The 26,455-nt window shown below is 48.5% G+C and overlaps 1 protein-coding gene across 1 annotated transcript in view; it reads right to left on the bottom strand.

Annotated features, from left to right (window-relative positions):
* The window catches only part of SGSM1 (small G protein signaling modulator 1), a 48,968-nt gene that overhangs the window by 6,437 nt on the left and 16,076 nt on the right, over window positions 1–26,455 (bottom strand). The window contains exons 10-21 of the mRNA XM_068989626.1: window positions 25,550–25,713; window positions 25,236–25,368; window positions 21,564–21,728; window positions 19,578–19,713; window positions 17,167–17,231; window positions 15,115–15,260; window positions 13,697–13,825; window positions 12,278–12,460; window positions 11,029–11,097; window positions 9,494–10,084; window positions 4,699–4,823; window positions 3,836–3,918 (exon numbers count right to left, since the gene is read on the bottom strand). Coding sequence (XP_068845727.1) covers window positions 3,836–3,918; window positions 4,699–4,823; window positions 9,494–10,084; window positions 11,029–11,097; window positions 12,278–12,460; window positions 13,697–13,825; window positions 15,115–15,260; window positions 17,167–17,231; window positions 19,578–19,713; window positions 21,564–21,728; window positions 25,236–25,368; window positions 25,550–25,713 — 1,989 coding nt within the window. The remainder of the gene's footprint in view (window positions 1–3,835; window positions 3,919–4,698; window positions 4,824–9,493; window positions 10,085–11,028; window positions 11,098–12,277; window positions 12,461–13,696; window positions 13,826–15,114; window positions 15,261–17,166; window positions 17,232–19,577; window positions 19,714–21,563; window positions 21,729–25,235; window positions 25,369–25,549; window positions 25,714–26,455) is intronic.

The raw sequence follows: 26,455 nt of genomic DNA, 5'->3' as shown, positions 1-26,455 counted from the left end.
CCCTATTTGCTCTAATAAAAAGTTGACAATATTTGGTCCCAAACGTCTTGAAAAACATTCTGCGGGGCTCATGAAATTCTCATGTCTGAGAACCACTGCATTAAAATAACAATTGTCAATACTGGAAGGGTGTTTGCAGGTGTTATGCAAAGGAAGGGTCAGATAACTTTGGGAAATGCTACACAGAGAGTGACTACACATACGAAGGAAAAAAACAGGCTCTGAGCACTTCTGTAATTTAAAAGATCTGTGTTGGGAATTGCCTGGCGGTCCAGTGGTTCGGGCTCCACACTTTCCCCACTGATGGTGTGGGTTCAGCCCCTGCTCCCGTGGCCGGGACTCCACACTTGCACCGATGAGGGTGTGGATTCACTCCCTGGTTGGGGAACTGCTAAGACCCTGCAAGCTGCATGGCACAGCCAAAAAAAAGAAAAAAAAATCCGTTTCATACTGTTCAACCCAGTGTTTAAAGAATAATTTGAAAATAGTACCTATTTTCTCTTAACGTCAAGTAGCTTTAGAGAAAGTTATGAGAAGGTTACCCAAGTCACCACAGAATCTTGTTCATTTTCTTTATTTTTCAGAACAGTTTAGATTTACAGAAAACCTGAGAAGACTGTAGAGTTTCCATATACCTCACACCTAGTTCCCCCCATTACTGACATCTCCCATGAATAGGTACATTTGTTACAATTAATGACCTACTGATGATACATAATTAACTCAAGCCCATAGTTTTTTTTTTACCTTATGGCCTTTGCTGTTTCAAGAACTCATCTAAGAACTACACTATATACAGCTGTCATCTCTCCTTCGGCTCCTCTTGGCTATAGCTGTGACTCAGACCTTCTTTGCTGTTGGTGACCCTGATGGTTATGAAAAGTGCAGGCCAGGTGTTCTACGGGATGCCTCTCTATTGGAATTTGTCTGGTGTTTTTCTCATGATAAGATCGGGGTTATGGGTTATTGTGAGAAAGACCACGTAGGTAAGGTGCCACTTGTATCACATCACATCAAGGGGGTACAGTTTTGATGTGACTGAGGACGGCAGATGACCTTGGCCACCTGCCAGAGGAGGTGTTTTCTCCACTGCAGAGCTTCTCTTTCACCTCCCACCCTCTTCTGCAGGGAACTTTCTGGAAAGAAGTCACTATGCTCAGCTCTAAGAGTTGGGAGTTATACTTCTCATTTTTAAACAGTTTTATTGAGGCTTGTACACCATGTGAATTCACTCTTAAAATTCACTCTTTTAAATGTACTGGGTTGGCCAAAAAGTTTGCTTGGGTTTTTCTGTACATTGTTCTGTATGACGTTACAGAAAAATCCGGGCAAAATTCTTGGCCAACCCAATACAATTCAGTGGTTTTAGAATAGTCAGAGTTGCAAACCATCATCTCTATCTAATCTCAGGACATTTTCATCACCCCCAAAAGACACTACATATCGGCAGGCATCACCTATTTTCCTCTCCTCACAGTGCCTGTCAACCATGAGTCTATTTTCCATCTCTACAGATTTGCCCTTTCTGGAAGCAACCTTACCATGATGTTGCTAATGTGCCCAGCTTCTCAAATGTTCCTGAAGCCAGTTTTCGTACCTTACTGGTTTCCTCATTAATACACTGAATAAAATCTTTGTTCACTTTATTTGTATGTGAGAGTCATGTAACCTTTTTAAAATCACATTTTATCGGTTCTGAAGGTCATCCACTGAGCTGTTTGAGGGGATTAATCCAGTGGAGACAAATTAAGTCCACTTGCCTGCACATCTTTCCTTGGTTTCTGAAGTGAATTTTGGGTGGCAACAGAGCTTGAACTTTTCTAGCCCTCTAGTTCTTTTTTTTTCTATTGATATTATATACTTGTTTTTATTTCCAGTTTGTATACCTTCAACAAATTAATCTGACTTGGTGATAGCAATGGTTGGGGATTTGCTTTTATGGTTAACTATCTGGTGAGTTCTGTTGGGTGTATAATGAAAGTCTGTTCTCTGTTGGGTGAGAAATAACAAAAAATCCAATTTTATGGTCTTTTTTCTTTTTTGCTTTGTTTCCTTTTGGGGGATCTGTTTGTCTATTTGCAATCTCAGATCAATTAAGAATCACATGCTCACTGGAAGAAAAATGACTCAATTTTTGTGTTTCGGGCTGAGTACATTCAGCAACATTTTAAAATTTTTGGCGTACAAATCTTGTACTTCTGTTAAATTTATTCATAAATATTTTACTCTTCTAGAGGCTACTGCAGATGGAATTGCTTTTCTGTTCTCATTTTTAGATTGTTCATTGCAATAGTATAGAAATATAATTGACTTCTGTATAAGTCCTATATCCTACAACCTTGATGAACTTATTAGTTCTAATACTTTTTTGACTCTTTAGGATTTTCTGTATGCAAGATCATGCCATCTGCAAATATAGATGGTTTTATTTCCTTTCCAATCTGGACGTCTTTATTCCTTTTTCTTCAGTAATTGTCCAGGATAGAGCCTTTTGTGGCAGAAGTGGACATCTTTGTCATACTCTTGATCTTAGGTGAGAGGTATTCAGAATTTTGTTGACATTACTTTGTCAACAAAGGTCTGTCTAGTCAAGGCTATGGTTTTTCCAGTGCGCATGTATGGATGTGAGAGTTGGACTATAAAGAAAGCTGAGTGCCAAAGAATTGATGCTTTTGAACTGTGGTGTTGGAGAAGACTCTTGCGAGTCCCTTGGACTGCAAAGAAATCCAACCAGTCCATTCTAAAGGAGATCAGTCCTGGGTTTTCATTGGAAGGACTGATGCTGAAGCTGAAACTCCAATACTTTGGCCACCTGATGCGAAGAGCTGATTCATTTGAAAAGACCCTGATGCTGGGAAAGATTGAGGGCAGGAGGAGAAGGGGACAACAGAGGATGAGATGGTTGGATGGCATCACCGACTCAATGGACATGGGTTTGGGTGGACTCTGGGAGTTGGTGATGGACAGGGAGGCCTGGCGTGCTGCGGTTCATGGAGTCACAAACAGTTGGACACAACTGAGTGACTGAACTGAACTGATTCAGAATTTCATCACTGAGTATTAGTTGTGGGTTTTTCAGAGATGTCTTTTATCACACTGAGTAAGTTCTCTTTTGTTCTGAGTTTGCCTAATTTTTTTTTTTTTTATGAAAGGCTGTTAAATTTTGTCTGATGACATGATCATGTGACCTTCATCCTTTATTCCATGAATGTAGTGAATTGCACTGATTGAATTTCATATATTGAGTCAGCCTTGCATTCCTGGGATAAATCCCATTTGATCACAATATATAATCCTTTTAATATCTTGATGGATTCAGTTTGCTAGTGCTTTCTTGAGGATTTTTACCTTAATTTCATAAAGGATACTGGTCTGTAATTTTCTTTTCTTGTGATGCCTTTGTCTGGTATTGCTATCCGGGTACCAATAGGGCCTCATATAAGGACTGCACCATAGGATGAGTTGAGAAGCGTTCCCTCCTCTTCTATGTTTTAGAAGAGTTTATGAAGTGTTGGTATTCATTTTTTATAAAGTGTTTGGTAGCATTCACCAGTGAAGCCATCTGGGCCTGAGATTTCCTCTGTTTTCATTCATGTTTATATAACCAGTGGCTAGCAAAAGCTTGGATGGGTGTCAGACACCTGGAAATAAGTGTTGGTCAACGTAGAATAAAAGAACTTTTTATTTCACTACGACCTTGATGTGTTCACTGGACAGGTCTTCTGAACCCTGGCACTGACTCAGTTTATGGAGTTGGAGAGTGAGGTTATCCTTTCTTCTCTGTCATGAGAAGGAAGCCACATCCCCAGTCCAGGAGCAGGGAGGGCACACTCACCATCATCCAGGATGACCAGCAGTGGGGCCAGGAGGTCACACATGCCCTGGACATAGCCGACCTCAATGTGCTGCCAGATGTAGCTGCGAGAGACACACAGGATGGCCGGTGATGGCGCCCACAGTCTGCCTCTCCAACCCACTCCTTCTTTCCTCTCACCCTGCTTTGGCCCCCATCTCTCACCTGGATCAACTTCCTCAACCTCCCGCCTATCCTCCCATCCTGTCTCACTCTCTTCAAGCAGCCTACGCAGTCACCAGGATGACCTTCTTAAAGCTCAGGAACCTTTACAGGCTCTTCACTGCCTCACTGGGCAATATCCAGACTCCTTCACTGGGGGTGCCAGGCACCTATTGCTTCCTCCCAATCCCCCTTCACAGTCTCACACATCACTTCTCAGGGCTTCTTCCCTTCCCGCTGCACTGAGGCACTTACCTCTGTACAAACAAAGCACACATTCGCGCGCCTGTGTTTCTGCCTGAGCTGTTCCCTCTGCCTGGCATTCTCATCTGCTTCTTAATAATCATGACTACTGTTTACTGAGCATTCACTGTATGCTCTGTCCACTATATATGTATTTATCACTGAATTCTCAAACTAATCATATGGAAAAGCTACTATCATTATCGCAGTTCACAAATAACGGGAATAAAGCACAGAGAATTAAGTGACACGCGCCGAGTCACACACCTCATAATAAACAGCAGAGAAAGGATTTGAATCCAGGGGGCCTCACTCCATTGCGTGCGCTCCCCATCGCCTGCACCTGCGCCACCCATTACCCATCTCCGACAGACAGCCCCGCCCCCGCGCCAACGGCCCCGCCCCCGGTCCCCGACAGCCCCGCCCCCCGCCCCGGCCACCTGCACATGATGTTCCGCAGCTTCTCCAGGTTGGCGGGCGTGAAGTACCAGTAGTTGCGGTCACACCTCTGCACGTCCTTCTCGATGCGGTGCAGGTTCACCGTGTACAGGTCCAGGAGCTCTGGCTGCGGGCCCCCAGGAGGGGAGGGAAAGAACAGTCACACCCAGCTCCTCAGAGGGGAGGAAAGAACAGTCACACCCCAGCTCCTCAGAGGGGAGGAAAGAACAGTCACATCCCAGCTCCTCAGAGGGGAGGAAGAACAGTCACACCCCAGCTCCTCAGAGGGGAGGAAGAACAGTCACACCCCAGCTCCTCAGAGGGGAGGAAGAACAGTCACACCCCAGCTCCTCAGAGGGGAGGAAAGAACAGTCACACCCAGCTCCTCAGAGGGGAGGAAGAACAGTCACACCCCAGCTCCTCAGAGGGGAGGAAAGAAGTCACACCCCAGCTCCTCAGAGGGGAGGAAAGAAGTCACACCCCAGCTCCTCACAGGGGAGGGAAAGAACAGTCACACCCCAGCTCCTCAGAGGGGAGGAAGAACAGTCACACCCCAGCTCCTCAGAGGGGAGGAAAGAAGTCACACCCCAGCTCCTCACAGGGGAGGGAAAGAACAGTCACACCCCAGCTCCTCACAGGGGAGGGAAAGAACAGTCACACCTCAACTCCTCAGAGGGGAGGAAAGAAGTCACACCCCAGCTCCTCACAGGGGAGGGAAATAACTTTTATACCACAGCTCCTCACAAGGGAGGGAAAGAACTTTTATACCCCAACTCCTCATAGGAGAGGGAAAGAACAGTCACACCCCAGCTCCTTACATGGGGAGGGAAAGAACAGTCACACCCCAGCTCCTCACAGGGGAGGGAAAGAACAGTCACACCCCAGCTCCTCACAGGGGAGGGAAAGAAGAGTCACACCCCAGCTCCTCACAGGAGAGGGAAAGAACTTTTATACCCCAGCTCCTCACAGGGGAGGGAAAGAACAGTCACACCCCAGCTCCTCACAGGGGAGGGAAAGAACAGTCACACCCCAACTCCTCACAGGGGAGGGAAAGAAGAGTCACACCCCAGCTCCTCACAGGGGAGGGAAAGAACTTTTATATCCCAGCTCCTCACAGGGGAGGGAAAGAAGAGTCACACCCCAGCTCCTCACAGGGGAGGGAAAGAACTTTTATACCCCAGCTCCTCACAGGGGAGGGAAAGAACAGTCACACCCCAACTCCTCACAGGAGAGGGAAAGAACAGTCACACCCCAGCTCCTTACATGGGGAGGGAAAGAACAGTCACACCCCAGCTCCTCACAGGGGAGGGAAAGGACAGTCACACCCCAGCTCCTCACAGGAGAGGGAAAGAACAGTCACACCCCAGCTCCTCACAGGAGAGGGAAAGAACAGTCACACCCCAGCTCCTCACAGGAGAGGGAAAGAACAGTCACACCCCAGCTCCTCACAGGGGAGGGAAAAAAGAGTCACACCCCAGCTCCTCACAGGGGAGGGAAAGAACTTTTATACCCCAGCTCCTCACAGGGGAGGAAAGAATAGTCACACCCCAGCTCCTCACAGGGGAGGAAAGAACAGTCACACCCCAGCTCCTCAGAGGGACACTCTTCCACAGAGTCTCTCTCTCTCCTCCTACTCCTAGCCCTGTCCTGCCTTCACTGAGAAAACTTTCTCTATCTGGACCAGTCAGATGTCTGACTTTATTTTTTGTTGATGCTGTTTCCTGAGAAGGCCTCTTTCCTTTTGTCTGATGAAAATTCTCTTTACTTTTTTCTCACAATCCTATGAGGTATATAGAATTATTATCCTCATTTTATATAAGAAGAAAGTAAGATCAAGATATATATATATATGTATATGTGTGTGTGTATACATATATATATATATATATATATATATGCTACAATATACATGTAACATGGAGAAGGCAATGGCACCCCACTCCAGTACTCTTGCCTGGAAAATCCCATGGACGAGGAGCCTGGTAGGCTGCAGTCCATGGGGTCGCAAACAGTCGGACATGACCGAGCGACTTCACTTTGACTTTTCACTTTCATGCACTGGAGAAGGAAATGGCAACCCACTTCAGTATTCTTGCCTAGAGAATCCCGGGGATGTGGGAGCCTGGTGGGCTGCTGTCTATGGGGTCGCACAGAGTCGGACACAACTGAAGCAACTTAGCAGCAGTAGCAGCAGCATAAATGTAACAAACCAATTAAAAAAACAAACGAAAACACTTTTAGGAAAAACAAAATTTTTTGCAGGAAAACATGCAATTTAATATGCATTATATTGCTATAATGATATAAACAAAGACCAATCATTGAACTAAAATTATTGTGACTATAGTGGATGGATGGGGAGTGGGATGGTTTCACTTGTGTGGTAAGGGTGTGCAGGTAGGGAAGGAAGAAGACTGAAACCTCTTCCTCCATAATGGGGAGTCAACAGGCAATATCTAAAACTGAAGAAAAGCAAAAAAATAGCAAGCAGTAGCAATACAAGTATATTATTTACAGACATGAGGGTAAACACCAGATAATTTGGGCGGAATAAGTCATTACTACTGCCTTGGGTGATGAAATTCCAGTTGAGCTATTTCAAATCCTGAAAGATGATGCTGTGAGAGTGCTGTACTCAATATGCCAGCAAATTTGGAAAACTCAGCAGTGGCCATAGAACTGGAAAAGGTCAGTTTTCATTCCAATTCCAAAGAAAGGCAATGCAAAAGAATGGTCAAACTACTGCACAATTGCACTCATCTCACACACTAGTAAAATAATGCTTAAAATTCTCCAAGCCAGTCTTTAGTAATACGTGAACTGTGAACTTGAGATGCTCAAGCTGGTTTTAGAAAAGGCAGAGGAACCAGAGATCAAATTGCCAAAATCTGCTGGATCATGGAAAAAGCAAGAGAGTTCCAGAAAAACATCTATTTCTGCTTTATTGACTATGCCCAAGCCTTTGACTGTGTGGATCACAATAAACTGTGGAAAATTCTGAGAGAGATGGGAATACCAGACCACCTGACCTGCCTCTTGAGAAACCTATATGCAGGTGAGGAAGCAACAGTTAGAACTAGACATGGAACAACAGACTGGTTCCAATAGGAAAAGGAGTACGTCAAGGCTGTATATTGTCACCCTGCTTATTTAATTATGTGCAGAGTGCATCATGAGAAACGCTGGGCTGGAGGAAGCACAAGCTGGAATCAAGATTGCTGGGAGAAATATCAATAACCTCAGATATGCAGATGACACCACTCTTATGGCAGAAAGTGAAGAGGAACTAAAAAGACTCTTAATGAAAGTGAAAGAGGAGAGTGAAAAAGTTGGCCTAAAGCTCAACATTCAGAAAATGAAGATCACGGCATCTGGTCCCATCACTTCATGGGAAATAGATGGGGAAACAGTGGAAACAGTGGCTGACTTTATTTTTTTGGGCTCCAAAGTCACTCCAGATGGTGATTGCAGCCATGAAATTAAAAGAGGCTTACTCCTTGGAAGGAAAGTTATGACCAACCTAGTCAGCATATTGAAAAGCAGAGACATTACATTGCCAACAAAGGTCTGTCTAGTCAAGGCTGTGGTTTTCCCAGTGGTCATGTATGGATGTGAGAGTTGGACTATACAGAAAGGTGAGCACTGAAGAATTGATGATTTTGAACTGTGGTGTTGGAGAAGACTCTTGAGAGTCCCTTGGACTGAAAGGAGATCCAACCAGTCCATCATAAAGGAAATCAGTCCTGAATATTCATTGGAAGGACTGATGCTGAAGCTGAAACTCCAATACTTTGGCCACCTGATGTGAAGAGCTGACTCATCTGAAAAGACCCTGATGCTGGGAAAGATTGAGGGCAGGTAGAGAAGGGGACAACAGAGGATGAAATGGGTGGATGGCATCACCAACTCAATGGACATGGGTTTGGGTGGACTCAGGGAGTTGGTGATGGACAGGGAGGCCTGGCGTGCTGTGGTTCATGGGGTCGCAAAGAGTCGGACATGACTGAGTAACTGAACTGAACTGAACTGCCTCGGGGGAAAGGCAGAGTTGGGCCAGACAACTTTAGGTTTTTGGATCCAGCCTAGTCTGACTGACTCTTTGCGACAGAAATGACAAATTCTTTGAAAGAAAATGGATGTAGGGACTTCCCTAGTGATTCAATGGTTATAACTCCTCACTTCCACTGCATGGGGCATGAGTTTGGTCCCTGGTCAGGGAACTAAGATCGCCAAGCCATGCTGCAAGGCCAAAAAAGTTAAAAAAGAAAGAAAGTGAAGTCGCTGAGTTGTGTCCAACTCTGCAACCCCATGGACTGTAGCCCACCAGGCTCCTCTGTCCATGGGATTTTCCAGGCAAGAATACTGAAGTGGGTAGCCATTCCCTTCTCCAGGGGATGTTCCCAATTCAGGGATTGAACCTGGGTCTCCTGCACTGCAGGCAGAGTCTTTACTGTCTGAGCCACCAGGGAAGCCCCCCAAATAAAACAGGCTCAGAAAACCTTTTCAGTTGACATTCTTTCCTCTGGGTTTTTATGGCAAGAAAGTAAAATATGTAAGAGATACTGGACATGAGTGTAAACCAAGATGTGCCTAAGCTTGGATTTGAACGCAGCACTGTTTGTCTGCAAAGCCTGTGTTCTTTAAGTATTAAATTATCTTCTCTTCCAAATGGGTGTCTACAGTGAACCCTCCATGATGGGGAAAAGGCAATGAAACAGAAGTGGTTCTGGATAACAGAGGCTTGCCACCCTCCCGTGGCTGCAGAAAATGGAGTGGAGGAGAATCCTGGTGACTTACGGAGTAGGTGACGCCGCTGGAAGAGACGGGGGACGCCTCGCTGTTGGCCGAGGTAGTCACGGCCAGAGAAGCGAGCGCGGGGAAGAGACTCTCCATCTCAGGCTCCTCTGAGAGGTTGTCCTCACTGTCCACCTGGCTCTGCTTTTCTGCTTCGCTGCCTCTCCAGCTGTCCATCGCGGGGCCCTCCTTTTCAGGCAGAGCCACGTCCAGGCTGCCAGTGATGGACATGAACTCGTCCATGCTCTCGTTGGCCAGGAGGTCGCTCTCCAGGCTGTCCTGCACAGCCAGCTCCTCACGAGTGGCCTCGTCCCGGGAGGTGGTGGCCTCACTGCTCTGCCCGTCATCCATGCTGCTGTCCCTGGGTCGAAGCACCAGGGGGGCGGCGCGCTGGGCATCCATGACGCTGTCTTCCGTGCTCAGGCTGGGTTCTGAGTGCTCCGAGAGGCCCGAGGAGAAGTTGTGGGAGGAGGGATGGCCTGAGTCTGGGGAGCAGGTGCCGTTCACCAGGTTCCCGTTGGGGATCTTGGTCGGTTTCTCTTCCAGCCTGCCTTCTGCCTCCACCTGCTCCGCCTCGTCCACAGACTCAAAGACCTGCAGACAAGGTGCACAAAGGTAGATGAGTTAGGATGTCTGTCATGGTGCTGCTTCCAGCTCCAAGCTGAACAGCCATCCACAGGGGGCTGGTTCAGATATGGAACATGCATGCCGGGGACACTACACAGTCAGTAAAAAGATGGAGGCAGAACAAGGTGGGACATATTCTCCCATTTGTAGAAAATTTAAAAGTACTCTGTATGCAGGAACAGGCATAGAAAAATCCAGAAAGAAACAGGGAGCATTGCAGTTGGCTCCGAGGAAGGAAATCTTTCATCACACAAAATCATGCGCACAAAAATTTCTTAAGTTAACTAATTAAAGGAACAGGCTTAAAAAATATCCATGTAATTAACCATGATGGATCAATTTTCAAGAACACTTAGATGAATATGAAATATTATGGAAAAGTCTCCAGGATATATATCCAAGATTTATTTGTGGTTATTTGTGTCTTTAGGCCATATCCCATCAATGCAGACTGTATAAGATCATGTCACAAGGTCACTTGAAGTATTTCTCTGGTGTGGTTATATCACCCACTTGATTTACTATTAATTTCATGTGCTTCTGGTTTTAAAAAGATTTAATTTCAATTAAATTGCTTTCAGTCATGTTAAAACAAGACAAAACACTTTCCTAACTCCAAAGTCAAAACTAGAAAACAAAGTATATTCAGAGAAGATGGCAATGTTATTTCTAGGGAGGGCATGTGGGGATCAGGGAGGGGCAAAACCAAATTTAGTTTTCTCTGCAATATTTTTTAATAGAAGAGATTCATGAATTACTTGTGCAGGCAAAACTTCAATTTTTAATGGAAGTATAAAAAGCTAAAACAGAGAAATCTTAAGTGACCTGAAGATGAGGGACTTCTGATCCCATTATTCTGGGCTGGAGGGAGGCGGATGGGTGGAGAGGGGGCGGGGCCTCTGGAAGGTCACCTGTGTGCTGCTGCTGGAGTCGCTCTGCAGGCGGATGTTCTGGCGGCCGGAACTGCAGCTCTGGGAGGACTGAGAGGAAAGGGGAGCAGGAAGGAGCTCAGGTGAGGCTGCATCTAGGCCCAGGGTCCCTGCGCTGAGCTCAGGATGGAGTGCTAGGCTGGGAGTCAGAAAGTGTGGTCTTGTCTCTGTTCCTGACATGAGCAAGTCCCCTCTCAAGGCCTCCGCTTCCCATCTGTCAAATAAAACTGGGTGGCGGGGGGCTCATCTCTCCTGCCTAGAGCCCCTTTGGAGGCTACACAAACCACAGGACCCCCACCTCCCATCTGCAACCAGAGAATGCCACTTTTAAATGCTCTGCACGCGAGACTTCGAACTCAAAGGACTGGCTGTATTAATGGCCATTCTCTGCTCCTTTCCTGTACACATGCTTTTAGTCCTGTAACTTCTAGTTTCTGTCCACTCTGAAGCTAAGCTAGGCCATGGGACCCGCTTCAGCCAGTGGGATGTTGGCAAACTCAACAGGGCAGACACATAGAAAATGCTTGCGCATTTCTGCTTTTTCTTCTAAAGATCTGCTTTCACTGTGAGAAGGTGGCCAGGCTAGTCTGCTGGAGGATGGATGTGAGGGGCAGGGCTGAGTCACCCCAAACGTGTGAACCCGACAAAGGACAACAAACCTTTCAACAGCTTCAGCTGACCACAGACTCAGGAGTGAAAAAGAAACAGTTATTGTTGGATGTCACTGACTTTTGGGGGTTGTTTGTTACACAGTTTTAGGGTGGCAATTGATGACTGATACATCATTGGTGAAGGGAACTGATTTTCTTTTCACCTCCGGCTTTTGGCTGCTAAACTTGGGACTTCATCAGGAAGTCTGACCTGTTCACTGGAGCATTCCTGACATTCCAGGACATTCCTGACAGTACCCGGCACATGGTAGGTACTCAACAGCATTTGCCGAATAAGTGAAGGTCTGATGCTGTGCTGGATGGTTTATATACACTACCTTGTTGGAGCTGCATGCAAATCTCCCCTATACAAATGGGCATTTCCATTTCATAGATGAGGTAACTGAAGCACAGAAGTGAAGCTGCTTTGCCTGAGCGCCAGAGCTAAGAAATGAAGGGGCTGGAGTTTGGAGTCAGGTCTGTGCTAAGACACCCAGCCCTTGTCCTTCCTTCAGCAGCCCCATGAAGCAGACCCCAGCCTTTACCCTCCGCCTGGCTCCCCTAGGGGAGCAGCCCATCACCTCGTTGCTGATGGTGGAGTCCCGGTGCATCATCCGGTGGAGGTGGCTGTCCAGGCTGGCCCCCGACGAGCATTTGGCCAGGGCAGCCGCGTGGGACTCCCGCTCCCTCTGTCGCACGATCGCCTCGCAGCCCAGCCACTCGGACATGGTCTGTGCGTAACAGGCGTGAATCTGCTCGTCCACCTGCCAGGGTAGATGCACGGTCAGCCGGAGAGAGTAGATCAGTGGTTGCCAGGGGTCAGGGATGGGAGTGAGCGGGAGGGAGGTGGCATGGCCATAAAAGGACACGAGTACCACGGCAGCACCAGAAAACGTTCAGCACGTTGACTGTGGTGGTGATACACAAACCCACTCGTGTGATAAAACCATGGAGAACTAAATAGACACACACATGAGAGCACGAGTAACATGGGAAGTTTGATCAAGGCTGACGTATATATATTTACATTATATATATGTGTGTGTGTGTATGAGGAAATATTATACAGCACACAGAACATACCCAATATTTTATAATGACTGTAAATGGATTGCAATTTATAAAAACATTTTTTAATTGTTAAGTCCCGATGTCTGGACTGAGTAAAATATTTATTGAATGTCTACTATATGTCAGGCACTATGTTAATCAGTTACTGTTGCTGCTGCTGCTGCCGCTGCTCCTGCTAAGTGGCTTCAGTCGTGTCTGACTCTGTGCGACCCCATAGTCGGCAGCCCACCAGGCTCCACTGTCCCTGGGATTCTCCAGGCAAGAACACTGGAGTGGGTTGCCATTTCCTTCTCCAATGTTAATCAGTTAGGTTAACACAATTGTTTTTTTAATCTTATTTTTCAGCTGTGTTGCGTGCCATATGGATCTTAGTTCCCAGACCAGGGATTGAACCCATGCTCCCTGCATGGGAAGCACAGAGTCTTAACCACTGCACCACCAGGGAAATCCCTAATTTATAAAAATTTTGAATCACTATGTTAAACACCTGAAACTAACATAATGTTGTAAATAAACTATATCTCAATTAAAAATATATACATATTTAGTATAGACAACAACAAAAACAAATGCAATAAAATATGGACTTTAACTGCCAGTGTATATCCATGTTGATGTCAATATCCTGCTTATGATAAATTGTATTATAGTTTTGCAAGAAGTTACCATTGTGGGAAGTTGGGTGAAGGAGATGGCTCTGCATTATTTCTTATAAGCGCATGTGAGTCTATCATTATCTCAAAAAAGCGATTTGAAAAAACGGCATCTGTGGCTTGTGCTGCGTTTATTGGACGGCACTGCCCTCACCCTTCCTGGCTCCCCCTTATCTCCCTGTCCCCCTGGTCCACCAGGGGACTAGAGCTCCCCCAGCCCCACGTACCTGGCTCTTCCTGTTGCCAAGGACCCCACTGCCCCCTGGGGTAACCTACCTCCTTCCTCTCTGTTTCTGTCATCCCGAACTGGTAGTGGCCCAGGAGGAAGGGCCACACGGCTTTGCGGATCTCCGGCTGGATGCCCCCGTAGTAGATGAGACGCAGCAGCTCCTGCTCCTCGTAACTCTGGTGGGTGGGGGGAGGCAAAGATTTGGTCAACACGAAACTAGGGCATGGGCTCTGTGGCCCAGTGGGCCCACCTCTCAGACCCTCAGTAATCATGCTGTGAACAAGCAATGAACATAGATGTCCATCGTGGCATCATATTTGAAAAAGCAAAACCCTAGGAAACCCCCAATTGCTGTTATTAATAACCAAGTAAGAAATACACCTCTATAGGGTTAAGCAACTAAAACAGCAGGGACTACGGTGTTACTGCAGCCCGGATACAACAACGCAACCAACAACTGCAGAAGCGTTAGATGAAAAACATCCGTTTTGACTATTTATTATTTCAGCCAATTTGTCCTTAGGATAGTGCTTCCCAAACTGGGGAGATCTCTAGGAGCATTTGGGGAACTTTCTTTTCTTTCTTCTTTTTTTTTTTTGGCTGCAACGCATGGCTTGAGAGATCTTAGTTCCCTAACTAGGGATTGAATCTGGGACCTCAGCAATGAAAGCATGTAGTCCTAACCATTGGTCTACTAGGGAATTCTGCGGGAAATTCCCAAAATATAAATTCTTGGGGTCCACTCTTAGAAGTGCTCAATCAGTAAAGCTGGAGTGGGGCCCAGAAGTTGATAAATCTTTTGCATTCCTCAGGAAACGTGCAATCATGCTCACAGACTGCCAGAGATTATGAACACTATAACTTTTCGAGAAAGGTAAGCTGTCATATCCATTTAAATTTAAAATGGACATCAAACAGCTTTATTTCTAAGAATCTACCCTTGAAATAAGAAAACTAGTACAGAAAGGTATGTGCTTATAAAGATGTTGACTATAGCACTGCTGAAATAATTTTAAAAAAGAAAAGAAACAGGACAGCCTAGATGTCCATCATTAGAGGAAGATTTGATTAAATTATGGTCCACACATATATGAGGGGCTAAGGTTCTAACATGCAGTATTTCACCTAGAGATCTGAAAGATGTCCTTCATATAAAGGTAAGTTGATCACTCAAAATGCAAACGTAATGTCACCTCATTAAAAAATGAATTTCAGCTATATCTATATAGACATAGCTGTGAATGTATAAGTATAGGATGTGTATAGCAAAGTCTACACCAAACTGATATTAGTCATTAATTTAGGGGATCAGAACTGGGGGGGTGTAGCAGAAACATGATATTTTAAAACTTAAAAAATATGTACACTTGCGTTCTTCATTCTTTGAAGAATGCTAAGAGGTCCCCATAGTCTCTGTCCCCCAAAGCCTCTACCCCACAGCAGGCCGAGCCAGGCCAAGCCTTACTGTGCTGTCCTGAAGGTACTGCTCCCAGATCCTGGCTGTCAGCCCCTGTCCAGCATCACAGGGCAAGTCAGGGGACACGATCATGTGATTGACCAGGGCTGACAGGTGGGTCCTCACGGTAGACAGGTGTCTGCAGTAGGCAAGCCCTGTGGGGAGGGAGGGAGAGTGTCACTGCCCACCATGCAGCACCCCAGCCTTGTCTCACAAAGTCTCCAAAGTACTGTCCTCCTCGCAATCTGCCTGAACCCTTGTGACCAGCAAATTCTCATCATCCCCCTTTTCCAGGTTGAGGAAGGTGAGGCTCAGAGGGGCGAAATTACTTGCTGGCTCAACTGCTTCATGGCCCTGCGACCCTGGGGAAGTCACGTCACCTTTCTCAGTCTCAATTGAGGTGATGCCCACTCCTCTCGGGCTGGAAACCAAGGCATTTAATTCACAGGCTGGAGGCAGGAAGGGGCAAGTGACTCTGCGGGCTCACTGTGCCTGGGGTGCCTCCAATGAATACCGAGAGAGAGAGAATGGGAGAGGAGAGGACTTGTTCACATTGCAGCTGGATAAAGAAGGCCCTGAGGTCAGTAGCAGGCGAGATGCTGAAGGCACTGGTTTGCTTTCAAAGATGGCGCTGCACTCTTAGAGGATTACCCGCCAACGTGCCACCCTTCACCTGCTCCACCCTGGGTGCCTGGAGGGCACAGCGCCCAGCTCACATGTAGGATTCAGCAAACGCTAGCCTGTGTTTGCTTTGACCGGGCTCTTTCCTTTTGGTTATTCCCGACCCCCAATTCATCCTTAAGTCCCAGAGAAGACCCTCGGCCACCTGGAGCCTGAGGACTCAACCCACCAACAATGGGGCTAATGACGATGATTATGATGACGACGGTGTGATGGCTGACACTCACACAGCACACACTGTGCCCCAGGGTGCTGCTCCCAGAGCTTAGATAGCTTAGTTGATTCTCACTACAACCCTATGAAGCAGGTCCTCTTACTATGCCCATCTTACTGATGCGGACACTGAGGCACAGTCTGCATGTGTCACTTGCCCAGGTCACGGTGCTAGGTGTAGAGTTGGGATATGAACGCAGACCATCTGCTCCAGAACCTGGGCTCTCAACCACCATCAGGGAGGAGCCACATCACGTGAGGGCATCAAGCCCACCTTGACTCCCACCCCTTCTACCAGGAAGCTCCTCCACTGTGGTTTCATAAATACTTGCCCAGAGCCTCCTCCACGCCAGGCCCTGCATCAGGCACTGTGGATGGACGGTAACAGATCAGGCAAAAAGCCTGATCTTGGGGAGGCACGCTTTCCCCATGAGCTCTTTCCAGGCTGATATGACCTGCACTATTTTTTGACAGGCCCATGCAGGATGTAGTAACACTTTTCTAGATTTCCTTAAAATATACACATGTTTTATCTTCCCCAACTAGGCTGTGAGGTGGGGGAAAAAAAACTTGCTAAGAATCAAAATAGGAGAGTGGAAAAAACAAGAGCCTTCACAGGCCTGGGTTTGAGAGTTCCAGCTCTGCTGGTTTATTTGCTGTGTGGCCCTGGGCGAGTCCCTTTGCCTCAGTTTCCTCATCTGTTAACTGGAAATCATCAGAGCACTTGTGTTATTAATTTAGTTTTTAAGTTCTTGGGAAGGCATTAGGCCATCTTACTCTTCTGCTCCTGCCTATAGGAAGAGAAAACTGACATCTGTTGAGCACCAGCCTCAAGCAATGTCAGGTGCTTTATGTACGTTTCCGTTTAATCTTGAAAACACACCCTCTAAGGTGGGAAATAGAGATGCAATGGTAATTAAACCTTGCTCCTTCCAGCAAGGAGCCCCATTGTTCACTGCCTTCTCTTAGAACCAAGGGAGAAATTTTATGTTCGGTCTGTAAAAGAGGAAATTGAGGCTCAGGGAGGTTAATGTAACTTAACCAACACTAGACACCTAGGAAACGGAGGCGCAGAGCCAGGCTCATTTCCCGGATACTGCTGATACACAGTAGGCACTGAATAAATGCTCCCTGGAGACAAAAATGGCAAATAAGGCCAATACGCACATCCATAGAAGGCTCTGGAAAGGATCTGGTACTTCATATTGTCACAGAGAAGCTTCAAGGGAGCCCTGCGGATGGAGCAAAAGGAAGACACTTAGTACAGATCCATACATGGCCTGGGCTTGCTGGACAGGAGCATAACTCGTTATCTCTGGGGAGCAGATGAGAAGCAGCCAGTCAGACAGACCAGGGGAACCGTTGTTTCCACCTGCGTAGCATCACTGCCCCTTCTTCTTAGAAGCTTCCTCTGCCTCAGTTCTGTTCCTACGCTTTGGGTGGAGCTGATTCTACCCATGTACATGACTCAGCCTGGAGTCACAGTGATTGGGTCAGAGGGGAGGTCACATGATTCAACCTGGGCCAGTGAGAATCAACCCTGGGATTTTTGTTGAACTACTAGAAAAATGACACTCCTCTTTACTTGGGTTCCTGAGCCAGTGGGATACAGAGCAGCAGCTGCTAGGGTCCATTTTTCCTGCTGCATAGGAAGGGCCTGCCTGAGAATGAAACCGTCCTAGAGATAAGCAGAGCTGAGAGCTCAAGAAACACATTCCTGTGTGGAGCATCTGGATCCAGCCATGCCTGAAGCCCCCATGCTGCTGGATGTCTCAGTTCTATCAGTACGTTTTCTTTTTCACTTGCACCAGTTGGAAGTGGGTTTCCATCACCAGCAGAAAATGTTCTGACTTCTAAAGTGATCCAGCTGAACCCAAGAGGAGCCAGTCTGGGATTCAGAGTCTGGCTAATTGCAAAGCAGGTAATGCCTCACAGATTATCCTTGCACGGGAATTTGAGGGCAGGGGGCTGTTTTGGGTGAAAGAGGAGAGAGGAATATGGCCTCAGAACTGATGGGGAAACGGGACTGCTGAAGGGAGTGTGGCACGTTCTTGGAGAGAACAGAGTAGAAGAATGTTGCACCCATTAAAAGGCCAGGGAGACTGGGAAGGAGGCATGGCTGAAGTCCTCCAGGCATGCACGTGGAGGCATTAAGCATTCAAGTCACCCTCTTTGTGCCCTCAGGCTGGTGAGGCTCAGGCATCCTCAGGTTACAGAAGGGCAGCATCACACCGATCGCTGCCCCCTAGAGTGGCCCTGGCTACCTGTAAGGTGGCGAGTTCCCCATCACTGCAGCTGTGGAAGCAGATGCTGTGAGGGGGGTACTGGGTTAGAACAGCATTTGTCAATGGTCCGTGGACCATCAGTCACAGAATCACTTGGGGTTTCTCCAGCATGTGGATTCCTAGGATCTCCAGGAAGTGGTCGAGGAAGCAGTCTGTGATCCCCAAGGTGATTCTGATGGATATTAAAATGTGAGGATCTCTAGTCATTTCAGTGCTTCTCAAGCTTAAAAGCACACACACCGTCTTGGGACCCTAGGTGATGTGTTAAATGCAGATTCAGCTTCAGCAGTTCTGGGGTGAGGGGCAGAGAATCTGCTCAGGTGATGATGCTGCTGGTCCACAGACCACACACTGAGAGCCACGAGTTCTGTGGCTTCACAGATTTGATATTGGCCCCCACTTATATTCCTATGGCTGAAGAATGAGCCATGCGCTGAGGCCCAGCAAGGAAAAAAGGATTCCACTCTCCCCGGCCAGGCTGGGTCAGTGGGAAATATGACCAGTCTCATGAATGGGCTGAGTAGTCCTGAGAAGACAGAGGTCTGCAGATAAGGAGAGAGATCAAGGATTTAACTTTGTGCAACAAATTTAAGAAGTGTCATTTACTGAATATCACCATGTGCCTGGTACATGGGCTGGCCACTTTTAAACCATTATTTGATTTGTCCTTAAGACAGCTAAATAAAGAAAGCATTTCCCTTAGTCACTGGGATTTGCAATATTCAAGATGGTGGTGACTCCATCTGCCAGGGCCGTGAACATAGAAAAAGCAAAGACCCCTGCTGATGCATGGTAGACACTCCGCATGCATGATAAGTACTTTTTTGTTGTAATAAATCACTGAGATTTTAGGACTGTTTGTTACAGCGACAGCACCTTGTTGATCCTGACTGATATATATAAGGAAGCTAGGACTTCACAAGGCTAGGATTTAACCGAGATCTGAATGATTTTATGTTGCTGTTGTCATTGCTTAGTTGCTCAGTCATGTCCGACTCTGCGACCCCATAGACTGTAGCCCCGCCAGGCTCCTCTGTCCGTGGGATTTCCCAGGCAGGAATACTGGAGTGGGTTGCCATTTCCTTCTCCAGGGGATCTCACCCACCCAGGGATCGAACCCACACCTCCTGCATTGACCGGTGGGCTGTTCACCGCTGAGCCACCAGGGAAGCCCTGGATGCTTCTATAGCCTAAGTTAACTCCCCTGAATCCAGCACAGGACAAGAAGCGGGTGCCTGCACACCCCCAGTCAGTGCTTGCGTTTCTTCCGTCCGCAGCCCAAGCCCCTCATACCTCTCATGGTTGCAGCCGTTGGTTGAGCCGCCATCAGCCGAGCCACTCTGCGAACAGGAGGAACAGGGCTGCCGGGGGCTGGGTTGCCACAGGGATGGCAGGTTGCTCACAGAGACATCCATTAGGTCCTGGGGAACTGTGGTGGTAGAAAGGGCAGAGGAAGAGCCCCGGTAAAGCTTCCGAGGGACACAAAAACTTCCCCGCAAAGCAAGCAGCTCACCCCCACACCAGCACAGGGACAGGGGAAAGACCCTGAATGTCCCAGCAGGAAACAGCGACCTCAACCACTGTCTGACCCAGGTCCTTGAGCCCATCCAAGCCAATGAAAGCCACCACCAAGATTTCGGGTCCCCGAGGTGATGGGAAGAGCTGATGGCAGTTGAAGAGACAGAAAGAGACCAGAGCCAAGTAGACAGGTCCAGTCGCAGAGCAGCAGGCCAGCCCACACCATGTTGTCACTGAGTTGTCCTCATGGGAGGCTGGCAGGAAAGAAGGGGAGCCTGCTGGGGAATCCTGGGGAGGACCCATGGCCTCAAGTCCCCAGAGGCAGGTCTTATGGGGAGCCCTGGTGGTGAGATGTGAGGGAGCCTGACTCCGCAGGGGAGGCAGGACACTCAGCAGCAAGGGGACCCAGAGGAGTGCCCACTGATGAAGATGCCTGCACTGTCCATGGTCCTGCTCCTACAGCTGCTCTACCAGGAGAGCCTCAAACAGAGGCAACTCCCCCAGAACCATGTGTGGTGCTTGTTTAAAAGCCATATGCCTGTATCCCACCATATGCCTGACCTACTGAATTAAAGTCTCCTGGCGATACAGACCTCGAGTCTGTCTTTCAAAAAGTTCTCAGGTAGCAGCCGTGTCTGAGAGCCAAGCGGCACAAATGGTCTCCTAACTCTTGGACACTGGTGGTTCCTGATCAGTTGCTCCCAAGGATAGACCATTCATTGTTTCCCATATTGTTATCTTTCCCGGCTCCATGGAAGCCACGGCATTTGCAACGCTGCAGAACAAACACACCAGTGCCCCAGGCATTACCGTTTCTATGGTTAATTTCCTGGCCTCTTGGTGCAAGAAAGTTATTTTCTCTAGGACAGGACTTGCTGGCTATCTCCTATAAAGGGCCAGGTAGACAATATTTGCGGGTCTGCAAGACATTGGGTCACTATCATAACCATTCTACTCTGCCGTCATAGAACAAAATTAGCCAAAAAAATTGCAAACAAATGAGCATGGGTTATGTTCTAATAAAATTTCACTCATGGACATTTTAATGTGAATTTCATACCATTTTCACATGTCACAAAATATTCTTTTTTTTTTTCAGTTATTTAAAAACGTCAACACCAATCTTAGTTCATGAGTGATACAGAGTATTTGGCTTTTGGCCTTAGTTTGCCAAGCCCTGCTTTAGGAACTTAAGAGGGGTACACATTTGCCTGATGAGCAGCGCCTTCTCAAGGATGGCTGGTAATACCTGGCCCCCTTGGGCTCTAAGGAGACGAGGAGCTGTGGACCTGGCCCCACCAGCTCCCTGTTGACAGCATCTGCCGCACCCACGGACAGAACAGAAAGCCGCTAACAGAATGAGGTTCTGGGGGTCATCAAAAGTGGCTTTGTAGCAGACTCACCAATGAACTGGCCAAGAAAGACCAGTCAGCCCCTATAAAATGTTCTTGAAAACATTTTATGAAAACATTCTTGAAAACATCAGTTCTCAGTCAACCTCCGGGAAGCACCGACCAGGAGATTTGCCAAGGTATGGCAAGCATCCCCCCAGCTCCAGCCTCTCGCACCCTGCAGACATCATCAGTGGGCCCCTCTGCTGCTGAGCCCACACTCCAAGCTGCATTTTGTAGCACAAAGGCAAGACAGTGCAAGGCATCAATCTTCCCTGCCTCCATCTCCCCGTGGGGACCAGGACTCAAATGACACATGGCAGAGGTGGCCGGCGCCCAGTCCCAGGGGTGAGGGCAGCCCAGACATTACTGAGGGACTGCGGCTCCAGGCGTGACGTGGGGAGGGTCGTGTCCCATCTGGCTTGCGCCCACCGGCTGCCCCTGGCCACCACTAACACGGACCGGCCTGCAGGAACCACCGTCCAGGCAGGGCCCGCGGAGATGGGGGGAGTGCCGCCCAGGGGGCTGGAAGCAACTTAAGATACAAAAATAAAAACACCAATGAAATGGAAGGTCTGCGGGGGGTGGAACAGGACACTGAAAAGGCAGAAGAACCAATTCCCCGGGGCTTGAGCCTTTCCCCTGTCCTGCTCCACACAGTTCCCTTGGCTTGTGTTTGATTAGAGGAAGAAAGAATGCTGACATCTATAAAGTGCCTACTATGTGCTGGGCGCCATACTATTCAGAGAACTGCTTCATTCCTGATGAGCCTGTAAGGCAGTGGTCTCCAACCTTTTCAGCTCCAGAGACTGGATTTGGGGAAGACAACTTTTCCATGGACTGGGATTGGGGTGGATGGCTTGGGCATGATTCAGGCGCATGACATTTATTGTGGATTTATTTATTTCTATTATTATTGCATCAGCTCCACCTCAGACCATCAGGCACTGGATCCCAGAGGGTGGGGACCCCTGCTGTAAGGGATGTGTTTCATCTCCTATTTCGCACGAGAGAAAACAGAGGCTCAGAACAACAAGACAGCTTACTCACCCAAAGCCTCACCAGGTCGTCACTGGGATAACCTGTCTTTTTGGCTAAAGTCCCTTCTTCTCTTCCCACTAACAACAGCTATCACTTTCCGAGCTCAAGTCTTACCAATATCCCCTTTTACAGATTGGAAGACTGAGGCACAGTGAGTTTAAGCAGCATGCCTAAGACCACCCAGCTAATAAGTGGTGAAGCTGGGATTCCAACCCAGAGGATCAGACCTCGAGATCCTATTCATACCCTCTCAGCTGTTCTCCTGTTGGCTGCTGATTCCCTAAACCATCCTTGCCCTAGACCAGCAGGTCTCAACTGGGGAGCTGCTGGCCTTCCAAGGGACATTTGGCGATGCGTGCAGACATTTCTGGCTGCCACAGTGTGGTGCTGGTGGTGGGGACGGATTCACTACTTGGCATCCAGTGAGCGGAGACCGGGGAAGCTGCTCAGAATCCTACAGTGCAAAGGACAGCCCCCACCACAAAGAATTTTTCTTGTTGTTCCATCACCAAGTCGTGTCCGACTCTGTGACCCTATGGACTGCAGCACTCCAGGCCTCCCTGACCCTCACCATCTCCCGAAGTTTGCCCAAGTTCATTTCCATTGAGTCGGTGATGCCATCCAACCATCTCATCCGCTGCTGCCCCCTTCTCCTCTTGCCTTCAATCTTTCCCAGCATCAGGGTCTTTTCCAATGTGTTGGCTCTTTGCATCAGGTGGCCAAGGTATTGGAGCTTCATCATCAGTCCTTCCAATGAGTAGTAAGGGTTGATTTCCTTTAAGATTGACTGGTTTGATCTCCTTGCTGTTCAAGGGACTCTCAAGAGTCTTTTCTAGCACCACAGTTCAAAAGTATCAATTCTTCAGTGCTCAGCCTTCTTTATGGTACAGCTCTCACATTTGTATGTGACTACTGGAAAGACCATAGCCTTGCCTATACAGACTTTTGTTGGCAAAGTGATGTTTGATTTTTAATACACATCCTACAGGGCATAGGACAGCCCCCACTGCAAAGAATTATTCCATCCGAAATCAGTAGTGCTAAGATTGAGAAACTCTTTTTTAAACACACTGACCTGGTGACAAGGCAGACAAGGATTTAGGTGCAAGTTGGGAGGTGTTTCCAAGAAGCACAGGTAGGCAGAGATAAAGGGACCCAGGAGGAGAAGGGTGAGGAGAGTGGCGAGCTAGCCACCACGCACGTTGCCGTTATGGACAACTGGCACTTGATCTCGTGAGGGCTCTCTCAGACACGAGCAGAACACACGTTTCAGAACGGTCTCCCTCGAGGGGTGAGGGAGCTGGCGCATTTATACACAGCTCCTTCCAGTCGCTGACTGCTCCAGGGAGGCACTGATTGTGGTCCACCCCACCCACGGCCGGAAGGGACCCTGGTGGCTGGAAAACCCTTAGGCAAGGAGACACTAAGGCTGGCAGATGGCAGTGGAGCTGCACACACAGAGGGTGTGAGTGGGCGCAGCTAGCATCTGTTCCCCTGGCACACGCAGGGCCACGACAGGCTAACGTGGATGTTCCCCAAAGAGGAGAGACATTGAGCACCCAGCCTGGCTCCCAGCAAGAGCCTACGAATCATTTGTTGGATGGGTCCCCGTAGAGCGAGCTGCCAGGGAAGGCAGCCGCAGGGCGCCTGGCCCCTCGGATGAATCAGCTCTCTGGGGGGACGTGGTACCACCGAGAGGCTGGGGCAGCTCCAGACCTTCCTGGGCGGGAACAGATGTAGGGATACACGTCAGGACACTCTATGGCTCTTAATGACACAGAATGTGAGGCTTTGCTCCTAACGGGCCATAAGGAACACACATAGAGACACAGGCTAACCCAAGGCCTTACTACCAAGCCTGCCCCACACCCCAGCTCTGACAGCGCTGGGTGTGAGTGAGAGCATCCGGAGGCCTGGCACAGTGAGTCCAACCTCGCCAGGGAGGACGTCTGCTTTAAAAACGTCCTCACCGCCCCGCTGTGGTCGCTTAAACAAAGGGAATCTCGGAGCCATTATCCATTAGATGGGAACAACAGGGCCACAGAGGGTTAGATAAAATGAGGTTTACAGAAACAAGCTATAACTTATTACTCACCTGTTTAACAGACATGCATACAGGGCCTAACAAATGCCAGGCTTCCTTCTGAGAATTTTTCAAATATTAACTCATTTAATTGCCACCACAGCCCTCTGGAATTGATGATCTTTGTAGTAACCGCAGTTTCCATTCACTAAGCATCTGTTTCACAGCAGGCACCATGCAAACGGCAGGACATACCTTATAACCTCGTGTGCCAGTGTCTGGGGTTGACCTTCCCCTCTGCTGTCTTTTATTTATTTTTTTGGTTGTGCTGCATGACTTGCTGGATCTTAGTTCCCCAACCAGGGATTGAGCCTGCTCCCTCGGCAGAGAAAAAGCAGAGTCCTAACCACTGGACGGCCAGGGAATCACCCCCTCTGCTGTCTTGACAACTACCTGAGGGCCTACGGTATGCAAGGCCTCATTCTATGGGCTCTACGATGACCAGCTTATTATCTCACTGAATCCTTACAACAATCTGTTGAAGTAAAAAAAAAAAAATAACAGTAACAACCACATAATAGCATTTGAGTGTTCTTTCTGTGCCAAGTACTTTATCTCATTTGATCCTCGTGAGAGTCCTGTGAAATAGGTGCTATGAACATCCCCATTTTACAGACGAGGAAACCAAGGCACAGAGGGGTGATGGGATTTGCCCAAGTTCAACCAGGATTCCAGAGCCCATGTCACAGCTGCTACCCCATGCCACCTCACACCCAGGGACACCTAAGTTAGCCAAGTAGAGAGTGGTCATTCATTTGGGGGAAAATCAAGGCTGCCGATACCCCAATTTCCTGATTCCAAGTCCCCCTACTAACCCCAGAATTCACATCTCTTGGCCTCTGGTCCCACGCAGCTGAAGTCAATTTCAGGACCAGCTAAACAGATTGATTCCCCGGGCCAAGGGCCAGGGCAGCTTACCGAGTTCAGATTGCATGCCAGGATAGATGATCCTGAACACGTAATCCGTGGCCTCGTCGTCTTCCTTGTCCGAAGACGTGGACTCGGATGAACCCTGGGGGCTTCGCTTGCGCAGTTTGGGGAATACTTTGCCCTGAAAGAACACATCCCAATGTCTGGCCCTGGGACATACCCGTCCCGCAACCCGCACAGCCCAGGGGCCCCTGTGGGGCGTGCCTGAGCCCATGCAGCCACACAAGGGCCCGAAGGCAAGAAGGGCCACTCCCCGCGGCTGACCCCCAGCCCTGCCTCCCTGGGCCCCCACAATCACTCACCTTCCCCCGCTGAGACCAGAGCGGCGGGTCCAGCTGCCCGTGGGGGAGCAGCCCATTCTCCAGGCACGAGAGGAGCTGCAGGAGGTGCCCTCCCTTGGGGAAGCGGAAGGGCGGCCTCTGGATCCCGTCCTGGCTGACCAGCACCACCGTCCCGCCGCTGTCCACTGCCGCCGCGACCCAGCCAGAGGAGACCCGGCAGGAAGTCACGATGAGGCGTGGGGATGCCCCCTCCTCCCCAGACGTTCCCAGCCAGACCCGGGGTCCTGCTCCGAGGCTCTGGGAAAGGCCCAGGCAGAAGGTCGGGGCAGTTTTCACCTCCTCTGAGTCTCCCTCATCCTACCCGCCATGGCCATCGACTGGAGAATGAGAGGCCAAGGCCAAGACGAAGGTGGGTGGCCTCCCTGCAGCCACCCGACAAAGGAAGATGATGCCCCCCTCAAACACCCCCAACAGGGTGACCTGGCCTATCTCTGTATGGAGGCCGTCAGATAGATCCCTCTGCAGGGCAGTAATTGACTCTTGCTAGCATGCGTTACATGCCTTAAGCACTTACTATACACATACACAGCACATTAAAGGCACTGTCTTATTGTAATACTCAAAACAGCCCTGTGAGGCATATCTATTATTGCCTGTTTTGCAAATGATAAAACTGAGGCCCAGAGAGGTTATGTCACTTGCCCAAGGTCACACAGCTGGTGAGTAGCAGAGCCCGGATTTGAACCCAGGTGTGTTTCACTAAATAGGCTGAAACCACTGTCTTCTGTGCCTTGGTGAAGCGCAGATTGCTTGCTTTCTAAAGCAGGATGGCCTTTTGCTTATTCAGAATATACCTTCTTTGAGCTATAAACTCCAGTTATAAATCTTCGATTTTCAGAACACTGACCTTGGAGGGACAAAGGCCTG

Source organism: Capricornis sumatraensis, chromosome 17 (assembly GCF_032405125.1).
Source record: "Capricornis sumatraensis isolate serow.1 chromosome 17, serow.2, whole genome shotgun sequence".
Classification (NCBI taxonomy): domain Eukaryota; kingdom Metazoa; phylum Chordata; class Mammalia; order Artiodactyla; family Bovidae; genus Capricornis; species Capricornis sumatraensis.
The sequence above is the reverse complement of the archived record's forward strand: the minus strand, read 5'-3'. Positions and strand labels throughout refer to the sequence as shown.